The sequence below is a fragment of the Podarcis melisellensis genome, assembly GCF_964234715.1.
Source record: "Podarcis melisellensis genome assembly, chromosome: 1".
In the NCBI taxonomy this organism is placed as follows: Eukaryota; Metazoa; Chordata; class Lepidosauria; order Squamata; family Lacertidae; genus Podarcis; species Podarcis melisellensis.
The window spans coordinates 127,924,286-127,935,915 of record NC_138528.1 but is presented as its reverse complement, the minus strand read 5'-3'; the positions used below and the strand labels follow the sequence as shown (position 1 = coordinate 127,935,915).

The 11,630-nt window shown below is 47.1% G+C and overlaps 1 protein-coding gene across 1 annotated transcript in view; it reads left to right on the top strand.

Annotated features, from left to right (window-relative positions):
* Nucleotides 1-1,340: 1,340 nt before the first annotated feature.
* Nucleotides 1,341-11,630, top strand: part of DYTN (dystrotelin) — a 34,722-nt gene continuing 24,432 nt past the window's right edge. Inside the window, exons 1-7 of the mRNA XM_081890245.1 lie at nt 1,341-1,561; nt 2,578-2,635; nt 4,840-4,914; nt 5,556-5,757; nt 7,910-7,995; nt 9,323-9,420; nt 10,032-10,103. Of these exons, the coding sequence (XP_081746371.1) occupies nt 1,553-1,561; nt 2,578-2,635; nt 4,840-4,914; nt 5,556-5,757; nt 7,910-7,995; nt 9,323-9,420; nt 10,032-10,103 (600 nt within the window). The 5' untranslated portion in view covers nt 1,341-1,552. The remainder of the gene's footprint in view (nt 1,562-2,577; nt 2,636-4,839; nt 4,915-5,555; nt 5,758-7,909; nt 7,996-9,322; nt 9,421-10,031; nt 10,104-11,630) is intronic.

Sequence of the window (11,630 nt, the reverse complement as noted above, 5' to 3'; positions counted from 1 at the left end):
ACCGTATTTTTCGCTCCATAAGATGCACTTTCCCCCTCTTAAAATCTAAGAAGAAATGTCTGTGCGTCTTATGGAGCGAATGTCTGGTCCCTGGGGCTGGGGGGGGGACCTGGGCTACCCCCGCCAGCCCCGACCTGCTCTTTGGGGCTGGGGGTAAGGGAAAGTGCTTCCCCCACCGCCAGCCCCACAAGCTCAGGGAGCAGTGGGAAGGCTACACACAGCCTTTCCGCTGCTCCCCGACCTTTTTGGCGCTGGGGGTGGGGGAAACCTTGGCTTCCCCCGACAAGCTCCCGAGCAGCTCTGGGGTAGCCCGTGAAGCCTCCGCAGGGCAGTGGGGAGCCTTCATCCTGCTGCCCTGGGGAGGCTTTGCGTGGCTATCCCTGGCTTTTGCGGGAGGTGGGGGAAGGAACAGAGCAAGGCTCTCACACTTCCCCCACCTCCCGCAAAAGCTCCCAAAAACCGCATATTTTTTTTCTTGAATTCTCCCCCAAAAAAGTAGGTGCGCCTTATGGTCAGGTGCACCTTATGGAGCGAAAAATACGGTACCTCAAGGTTTCTCCAAGCATCATAATGTTTTCCAGTTACCCTGTCTTGGCTTCAGCCCTGTCAATAGTCAACCACTTCATCATTAGAGGGAATTAGAAGATGAGATGGTTAACTTCAAGGGCTGCTACAATCAGGATTTTGTGCTTCTACAAGAGCAACATAATTACTGTAATAAAGAAATCTTTTGTATTGGTCTTTTGGCTTGGTCTTCCAAAAGCATACACAGAAATAACTAAAGCCAGCGTGGGTCTATGACGCTTGTACCTATATTTAATATCCATCAAAAAAATCAATATGATGAAATTCCTAAAACTGATTATGGTGGATCGGATTCCAAAAGCACCAATTTTTGTAAGTTCCTTCCTAAGGAAACCTAATTGTTCCAGAGCTTGATTCATTACAATGAGACTTTTGAGGCCACTCATCTTGAGACTTGCGAAAGTACATTTTATGTCCTTAAAATAATCTCTCTGGCTTTTAAGAAATTCTTTATTGCTTTAGGGGGAGTTTGTGAATTTGACGCAAGGACGGTAGCTCGCTGCCCTTTCATGTTTTTCTTCCTGTGTTACTGCTAATGGCTCCTCTGCTCCTCAGTCTCTATAGCAGCATCATGTTTCTTAGCTACCTGGAGATGCTCAAGTCTCACTTTCCAGAAAGACAGGGCAGACCTGTGCGTAATGGCCTTCGGAGACACAGTTCAAAGACGCTGCCCGTTTTCAATTATTCAGAATCTCTATTATTAATTGAGCGCACTTGGGATTTTGTTGCTGTGAGCGGAAAACAGTTGCGAGGAAGCTGGGTGTTTTCGCTGTAAAAGTAGTGAAAACTCCCAATTATTTCAAGGGCTTGCACTTATCCCCAAACCTGGGATGTCAGTTTATAATGGGGGGCAGACTGTTCTGTCTTCCTTGAACCCCCTCAGGCCTTTTGTAGATGACGACCACAGAGGTAAGGTCTTCCCTGAAGGAGAACTCGTGTATGCGGTGGCAGCAGAGTGAAAGAAAGGATGACGGAGGTGATATTTTTGATTACTGTACTTTACCTTTTGTACTTTACTGTATGTGGTATTTCCAGGCTGCAGCAGAACTGCCGTCTTCACTGATCCCTCACCTTTGCACCTGAGGGTCCTGAAACCTGTGTTGTGATAAAGACCTGGGAAAAGGATGGTTTGTATGTGTGTAAAAGGCCCAGGAAATAATACTAAAGAGCCTCAGTTGAAACTTAAGTTCCTTGTGTGTTGTTGCAAGCCATACCTTACTGAAACGTCAGATATAGCTCTTTTTACACAAACAAATGGCACTGCTGTATTTTTCCTTATCACACAGTGAATTGTGAGTCATTCAGAACCGTGGATGAGAAGGCTGGCATTGATTTGCTTATATAGTTTCTTTTGACTGCCTTTCTTTAATCAGTGTTGATGTTTTAAAGGTACCATCAGCAAGCATTTTGAACACGTTTCAGTCCACTAGTATGACCGGCTGTATAGTTCCACGCATTTCTTCAATTCTGGGAGTGCTTAAAATTACCGTATTTTTTGCTCTATAAGACTCACTTTTTCCCTCCTAAAAAGTAAGGGGAAATGTGTGTGTGTGTGTTATGGAGCGAATGCAGGCTGCGCAGCTATCCCAGAAGCCAGAACAGCAAGAGGGATTGCTGCTTTCACTGCACAGCGATCCCTCTTGCTGTTCTGGCTTCTGAGATTCAGAATATTTTTTTTCTTGTTTTCCTCCTCCAAAAACCAGGTGCGTCTTGTGGTCTGGTGCATCTTACAGAGCAAAAAATACGGTAAACTATTAAATTTGTTATGGAGACATTATATCTTAGTATTATTATTGGAGCTATCATAAATAAGAGGTATTACTGATCATTACTTAACACTGTGCTGGTTCTCGCTTTTGCTGTTTGGTCTTCCAGGACACGAGTTTGAGATCTAGTTCCAGCTCTGTGCCCTTGCTTGTGTTGTGCCGCTTGTGTATTTTCTTGCGGCTTCTTGAAAGCTGCAACTTTCTAACATAGTTCATTTACTTACAGGGACACCACAATTGTTTTCCTGTCTCCAAGTTGAATAAGATGGATCTGGACCAACAAGGTAAATATTAAAAGGTTCCTTGTGCGCCTCAACAAGTTCTCAGTTATCTCATGCGTTGGCCTCCTGTTACAAATGGAATTGGATCTTTGGGGGACGTGGGTGGCGCTGTGGGTTAAACCACAGAGCCTAGGACTTGCTGATCAGAAGGTTGGCAGTTCAAATCCCCGCGACGGGGTGAGCTCCCGTTGCTCCGTCCCAGCTCCTGCCCACCTAGCAGTTCAAAAGCACGTCAAGTGCAAGTAGATAAATAGGTACCACTCCAGCGGGAAGGTAAATGGCGTTTCTGTGCGCTGCTCTGGTTCGCCAGAAGCGGCTTAGTCATGCTGGCCACATGACCCAGAAGCTGTACGCCGGCTCCCTCGGCCAATAAAGTGAGATGAGCGCCACAACCCCAGAGTCGGTCATGACTGGACCTAATGGTCAGGGGTCCCTTTACCTTTACCTGAATGTTTGGTTTGCTTTTAAAGCAGAGGGGCTCTTATGCTAATTCGGGCAATGGGCCCACCCAGAAAAAAGTGCCCTCATGCACACACACACACACACATACACACACACACACACCCTCCTGCCTTTGGGATATGCATTTCCAGTGGCACACTTCCAAGCTATAATCTATACACAATCATGCACTCACTTTGTCTCTCTGGTGGAATCCAGACACATATAAAAAAAGCTGTGCAAATGCCTTTTCAAAAAACGTTATGAAAAATATATTGAATTTGCCATAAGCTCACCATTGCCATCTAGTGACACATTTGAATAATGCATTAAAATGTACTTAAAATGTTGCATTTGCAGCTGTATAGCTGAGTCCTCTGTCTCTGTTTCTGTCTGCCTGTCTCTTTCTCTGTTACACACACACACACACACACACACACACACACACACGTGTACATGCACTTACTTGAGAGGCTGCCCCCTGGGCTTCCCTCCAGCGTGGATGCAGTATCAGGGCTTGCAGCTGCTGGGTAAACTGGGCAAAGAACATCTGGAGATAGTAGTGGGGAGGGAGAGAGTCAGGGCTATTGACAGGGAGGCCTCAGAGTTCCTGATAACTGAGGAAGAAGGCAAGAGTTGGGGCAGAGAGGGTTGGAGTGGTGAGCCAAGCCAGCCAAAGTCCAACAGAGAGTTGGGGCTGACAGATCTGAGGGTGAAGTGTGAAGCTTCTGCCCAACTGGGGCTCCAACAAATACCAACCGGTGGGTATTCGCTGGGGAAAGAGCACGTGGTGCAACACGCTGCCCCAAATAAGTAAATAAAGGCAGTAAACTGGGGAGTCCTGTGCTTGTAGCTATTCGGGTGCAGCCTTGTACGTCTCCTTCCAGCAACTCCTGCAGCCATGCTGGTGTCCAACGTATTGCTCTGCTTTCCTTTGGACCACATCAGCGAGTTTTGTCACCTGGGCAGCACAAAACCTCCATACACACTGCTCAGGTGTTCACCCCAGGGAGGTCACATTGGTGCTGCTAATGCAGCGGTTTGACTTCACCCCCAGAGGCGCACTCCGTTGTCTCCTGAGACAGACAGATGCCAACAATGTCCCTATGAAAAGTTTACAATCCTTTCATGTCCCTGACTGTTCTTTCCTTCAAACAGTTCACTCCCCCCCTTCTTGTTTCAAAACTGTCTGCAGTGGTACCTCGGGTTACAGACACTTCAGGTTACAGACGCTTCAGATTACAGACTCCGCTAACCCAGAAATAGTACCTCGGTTAAGAACTTTGCTTCAGGATGAGAACAGAAATTGCAGAGCGGCGGCAGCAGGAGGTCTCATTAGCTAAACTGGTCTTCAGGTTAAGAACAGTTTCAGGTTAAGAACAGACCTCCACAACGAATTAAGTTCTTAACCTGAGGTACCACTGTATTCATAGAGTTAGGGTAACAACAATGTGATGAAGTACATAAGAAAAAGGAAGGAACATAATAAACAGAAAGTGAATGGCATTTCAGGTCAACATCAGTACCTACGCAGGATTGCACATGAGGGAGGGAAAGAGTCCTAATAATAGCATGAGGTACAAAATAGGTCAACAAACATCTTCAGGCTAGCGAATCTCTCAAGAAGAAGCCATGACTACTGAGAGCTCAGAGGTCATATACCTTCTACAGAGAAATTAACGCAATAAAGGGGAACCATGTATTTCCAAATGTATCAGGTTGAGCCTCCCTCTTTGATTACCTGATGTTCTGCATTCTCTTCACAGAGGCTCTGAATACCATTGAGAATTCTGTCTACAGAACAGCCCTGAAGCTCCGTGCTGTGCAAAGCCTATGCCAACGTAAGTGTAATAGTCTGGCCTCCTGTGCAACTTGGAGGAGCTGAGTTGGATTCAGTGTTGAACCTGCAATGCATGGCTCTTAAGGGTCTCCAGCGTTCAGCATATTATGTTTTCATCTGGATAAACAGGTGGGAAGGACACCTAAAGAAATGAAACACCATTGAAGCTCCCAAGCGGAGATAAGAAACTTTCACTTCAGTTTTGGATTAACCACAGTTTCGCATGTTGTCAAAATCGTAAACGGTGGATAATCTTAACTATTGTTTGATAATCAAACCAGCTTTAATCCAGTTAGCGTGTTTCAAGCAAACCACAGTTAAGATTAATCACAGTTTGTCCAAATTCAGTTGATATGACCAGCTGTAATTAATGGAAAAAAGGAGGATGAAAACTTCCAGACTCCTCCTCACAGCTGTGCCAGAAGAGGACCAGAAATGCAAAAGCCTACACTCATTCCCGCCATTGTGAAAACCATGGTTTATTGTGATGTCTGAACGCAGTCACTAGGAGTTACAAAATCTGAGTTAACTTGGAGGAGGTCTTCTTGGAGGAGGCAGCGTGAGAAACTGAACAAATGAATGACAATTTCTTCGTTCGGAGCTGGTGGGACTTCGGAATTAATTTGTTGCTTTATTTTTCAGTCAAGTTGACTGACGTCTCTTCGATTCAGCAAATCCTGCCAAACCACAAATGCCGGGCGGAGAAGCAGAAGCCTCTCTCCGTGGAGCAACTCATGCGACTGCTAAAGGAGCTGTTTAAGAGAACCAGATTAGAGAAGCCAGGCCAGGTGGACCCAAAGGCCGCTGAATTAACTCTGAGCCTCCTGACTTCTGCGTATGACAGGTGACAACACAGAGACACCCAGTCTCTCATGGCAAATTTATGACAGCTTCACATTTTGATGCAAAAATGCCTGGTTCATTTGTTTTTTTTAAATCCATGGTTCTAGATATAAATATACAGTGGTACCTTGGGTTTCATATGCTTCAGGTTACAAACTCTGCTAACCCAGAAATATTACCTCAGGTTAAGAACTTTGCTTCAGGATGAGAACAGAAATTGTGCAGCGGTGGCGCAGCAGCAGCAGGAGGCCCCATTAGCTAAAGTGGTGCTTCAGGTTAAGAACAGACCTCTGGAACGAATTACGGTAAGTACGTAACCAGAGGTACCACTGTATATGGAAATTCCAAACCAGGGCCAATTTTCAGATCGACAGGTACAGAAAATATCCCTTAGAGGTGATTAGTATGGCATGTATCTCTGCCTACACATACTGCTTTGTTTTCAGGTTGCAGGTTATGGTATCTTGGCCTCAGTAATGGGCTCTAGACTCGTGGTTCCCAGTGTGGGGCACCCCCACACACAGGGGAGCAATTTGATTTTTAAGGGGGGGGGTTGAGAATGAGTTAGACCAAGTTAATGGCCTTAATGGGACGCAGGTGGCGCTGTGGCTTAAACCACATAGCCTAGGGCTTGCCGATCAGAAGGTCAGTGGTTCGAATCCCCGTGATGGGGTGAGCTCCCATTGCTCGGTCCCAGCTCCTGCCAACCTAGCAGTTCGAAAGCACGTCAAGTGCAAGTAGACAAATAGGTACCACTCCGGCGGGACAGTAAACAACGTTTCCGTGCACTGCTCTGGTTCGCCAGAAGTGGCTTAGTCATGCTGGCCACATGACCTGGAAGTTGTACGCCGGCTCCCTCGGCCAGTAAAGCGAGATGAGCGCTGCAACCCCAGAGTTGTCTGCGACTGGACCTAATGGTTAAGGGGTCCCTTTACCTTTAATGGCCTTTTAGCTTCCTCCACGTGCATAGGAATTCAGTTTTTGAATAATAAGAATTACAGGGGTACCTCAGGTTAAGAACTTAATTTGTTCTGGAGGTCCGTTCTTAACCTGAAACTGTTCTTAACCTGAAGCACCACTTTAGCTAATGGGGCCTCCCGCTGCCACTGCACTGCTGCCATGCGATTTCTGTTCTCATCCTGAAGCAAAGTTCTTAACCCGAGGTAATATTTCTGGGTTAGCGGAGTCTGTAACCTGAAGTGTCTGTAACCTGAAGTGTCTGTAACCCGAGGTACCACTGTATATGTCACTGGGGGGGGGGCATCAGGATTTTAGAGGTGCTTAGGTGGGGCATAACCAAAAAAAGGTTGGGAACCACTGCTCTAGACCTAAGGTGGGCAACCTGTGCCTAGCAGAGATTGGCAGAAGGGGGGACATTGCAAACCTGGTTTCTTGATGCCAGGTAACACTATCACCTACTGAAAGGAGGAGGTACTGGTAGTTCAGCGTCATAAAAACACAGAATTAGCAGCATGGGGGGGGGGGTCTGAGATTCCTTAATTGTGGGTTTTCCTCCCGTTTGAATTTGTCTCATTTTGTACATTGACTTACTGGACACCCATACCTCTTGTATTTTGTTGTAAATCATCTTGAGTACAGCTCATTGTGGAAAGGCAGCATACAAAAAAATAAAACAAACTACATTTAGAGGGGGGACACGGGTGGCGCTGTGGGTTAAACCACAGAGCCTAGGACTTGCCGATCAGAAGGTCGGCGGTTCGAAGCGGGTGAGCTCCCGTTGCTCGGTCCCAGCTCCTGCCAACCTAGCAGTTCGGAAGCACGTCAAAGTGCAAGTAGATAAATAGGTACCACTCTGGCGGGAAGGTAAACAGCGTTTCCATGCGCTGCTCTGGTTCACCAGAAGCGGCTTAGTCATGCTGCCACATGACCCGGAAGCTGTACGCCGGCTCCCTTGGCCAATAAAGCGAGATGAGCGCTGCAACCCCAGAGTCGGCCACGAATGGACCTAATGGTCAGGGGTCCCTTTACCTTTACCTTACATATAGAGGGCTGCAGATTCTTGGCGCTGGTGTAGAACTTTTCTCCTTTTTTTCGGTCAGGAAAAGGGACTTCAAATTCCAAAGTTGGGAGATAGCTCATGTAGCAGCTGTTGATTTTCCTCTTGCTTCCTGCCCCTTTTTCTTACGTTGTAGGAATGGAGTGGGCTTTATCCAGCCTCGATCAGCTGCAGCTGCTCTAATTGCTCTCTCAGGGGACGGCCTGCTTACCAAATATAGAGGTAAGCAGTATTGCTCTTCTGTATTTATTCTCCGCAACAAGTCAGGCTCAGAGTGCTGACAAACATATACGCTTTTTTGCACAGTAAGCAATCAAGTCTTGCTAAGCACAGACGAAAACGTGAAAAATGAACCGCCCGCCCAAAGAGAATAGCAGAAATAAATGCAGTTTCATTTTTCCTTTACACCTCTCAGTTTCCCTTTTTGCATCAGTAGAGGCAAGCAGTGCTGGATTTAGGGCACTGGAAGTGGTTCTCCCGGACTGGATGCTGAGACGAGGGGTGCAAAATTGAGAAGATCCATAATTGAGAAGATCCATTGGGGTACCAAGTTTTGACCTTACTCAGGGTGCCATTATTACCCAAAATTACCGGGTGGCGCTGTGGGTTAAACCACAGAGCCTAGGACTTGCTGATCAGAAGGTTGGGGGTTCGAATCCCCGCGACGGGGTGAGCTCCTGTTGCTCGGTCCCTGCTCCTGCCAACCTAGCAGTTCAAAATCACGTCAAAGTGCAAGTAGATAAATAGGTACCACTCTGGCGGGAAGGTAAATGGTGTTTCCGTGTGCTGCTCTGGTTTGCCAGAAGCAGCTTAGTCATGCTGGCCACATGACCCAGAAGCTATACGCCGCCTCCCTTGGGCAATAAAGCGAGATGAGTACCGCAACCCCAGAGGCGTTCACGACTGGACCTAATGGTCAGGCGTCCCTTTACAGAGGCAAGCAGTGCTGGATTTAGGGTGCTAGAAGTGTTTTTCCCCCATGGAATGCTGAGCTGAGGGGGTGCAAAATTGAGAAGATCCATAATTGAGATGTTTTGGACTCTCTCAGGGTGCCATTATTACCCAAAATTACCATCCCTGGAGGCAAGGGCTGAGTATAGTAAGGAAATGGCAGAGAGACAAAATCTGCAGTGCAGCACACAGTGAAGTATGGTAAGCGAAGTGAAACAGACAGGCTTAAATACATTCAGCTCCATTGTTGGATTGTAAGTAATTGTGTAATCATGCCATGTCACTGCACCAGGGTGTTATAGCGGTTAGAGCAGGGATCCCCAAACTCGGCCCTCCAGATGTTTTGGGACTACAATTCCCATCATCCCTAGCTAACAGGACCAGTGGTCAGGGATGATGGGAACTGTAGTCCCAAAGCATCTGGAAGGCCGAGTTTGGGGATGCCTGGGTTAGAGTGTTGGGTTAGGACTGAGGAGACCCAGGTTCACGATTGTGTCTCATGCATTTGGCTCCAAATACCTGACCTGAAGAACGCAGGCTAGGAAATAACTCTCTTGACTCTCCAGGAATTCTGACTGGTGTTCTCTGGTGCTGGCAGCTCTCTTTCAGCTTTATTCAACCTGTGCAGGAATGAGCGCCAGCCGGACTCATATTTCTCGAAACGGTGTGAGGAATCTGCTAACAGACTTACTCCAGGTAATTCAGCTACTGTGCAACGTGGAAATGGAGAAGTGGTGAATCTCCTGAAGCAGAATGGTGAGAAAAACTACATGGCCCTAACATGGATATCTGATGGACGGATATTCCCAGAGCATCCTTGTTTGTTCACTTCAGAGTCTCCTAGAATACTGAGAGATAGGAAAAATGAGGTGTGCAGATCAGAGAGGGTGAGACAATAAGGAGGAATGAATCAGCTAGTTAAGAAAGGACAAACATCAGATTCCAAGGATGCTTGGAGAAGAGGGAGGCACTGTCACCATGGCCTCTCTTGGTGCCAGAACTCCTGAAGAGGAAGGGCTCTTAAAGGCTGGTTTTGAAGCTAAATCCCAGTCTAATATGCCCTCAATCCCTAGACTCTTCCCCTCAGGACGGGAAGCCAGAGCCCTAGGTCATGACAACGCACTGACATGCCAACATACATGCACAGAGTTAAAGTTTCAGGTGTGACACCTTAAATAAGACCCATCATCTTTTGTCAGGGCAGAAATGCCCTTTTCACTTCCCTTTATTTTTATATAGCCTCTTCTCATTCCGTTTGATGGCGGTAGTCTTTTGCTGAGAGCTTATGGTGACAATGTGTTTTGCAGATCTTGGCGGTCGTGGGAGAACGCCGTAACCTGTCTAACGTGGAAATTGCAGTGAAGAGCTGTTTCAGTGGGGTAAGTTAAAATACAGTATCAAATGTAGCTTGGGTCATATATAACCATCTTCACTGGCAGAAAATGCACTTCTGAGTTATGTTACTTAATTGCAAAGTCCCTTCATTCTTCTGTCACAAAACAGAGTGGTTTCCTGAACTGTAAGAGACCAGATCCAATTAAGCTCGCATCTTATGGACCTTGAAGACCGCTATCACCGTCACAAAAGACATTCCGTCCTTTTTGAGCAAAGATCTCAGTAGAGGCTTCACTGGTACCCTGGATAGAGGGCTGGCCCAATACATTTTGGTACCTGAGGCGAACCACAAAATGGCAGCTCCCTCCCCATCAGGGAAGGAGGGCCATAGCTGTCAACTTTTCCCTTTTTTAAAGGGAATTTCCCTTATTCCGAATAGGATTCCTCACAAGAAAAGGGAAAAGTTGACAGCTATGAGGAGGGCTGAGTGAAGATCTTCATGAGGAACAAGGCGGAAATAAAGATCTACATTAGGATCTGCTGCCTCTGTGAATCCTGACGCCTGAGGCGGTCTCCTCACCTTGCCCCATGGGTGGGTCAGCCCTGCCTGGATTGTTCCATGCAAGACTCAGGCTGGAGACTCCATAAGAGCAGAACTGAGTTGTTGCTTCAGCAGGAGAGCTGCAACTCTTTTTCAGTTGCTTTCTCCACCCTCAGTGAGAGCAGCCATTTCAAAGACACCAGCCTGATTTAGCAGCCATTGGCACCTGAGGTGAATCACAAAACTGGTGCCCCCTCCAGGCCAGGAAGAAGCAGTGAGCGAAGATCTACATCAGAAATGAGGGGGTGGGGTAAAGATCTACACTGGGATCTGCTGCTGAGGATCCTGCCGCCTGAGGCAGTCGCCTCACTTTGCCTCATGGGTGGGCCAGCCCTAGCCATGATAGAGATTAGCTCCAAAACCAGAGAGTTATATTCAACTGAGTCATAGAGTAGACCCAGTGAGATCAGTGAGAGGGCTAACCTAAGAGCATTGGTTTTTATGGGTCTCTAAGTATGTCTTAGGATGCGGGTGGCGCTGTGGGTTAAACCACAGAGCCTAGGACTTGCCGATGAGAAGGTTGGCGGTTTGAATCCCCGCAACAGGGTGATCTCCTGTTGCTCAGTCCCTGCTCCTGCCAACCTAGCAGTTCAAAAGCACGTCAGAATGCAAGTAGATAAATAGGTACTGCTCTGGCGGGAAGGTAAACGGCGTTTCCATGCGCTGCTCTGGTTCGGCAGAAGCGGCTTAGTCCTGCTGGCCACATGACCTGGAAGCTGTACGCTGGCTCCCTCGGCCAATAAAGTGAGATGAGCGCTGCAACCCCAGAGTCGTCCACGACTGGACTTAACGGTCAGGGGTCCCTTTACCTTTACCTTTTAAGTATGTCTTATTTGGATTCTTTTGCAATTATAGATGAGATTTCAACACAGACTCGTAGAAAACCTGTGGGTTAGTTTTTAGAGTGATCTTTTCCAGTGAAAAGCCAGACTTTGTGCTACATGTTGTGCCTGAGACAAGTTATTGTTTG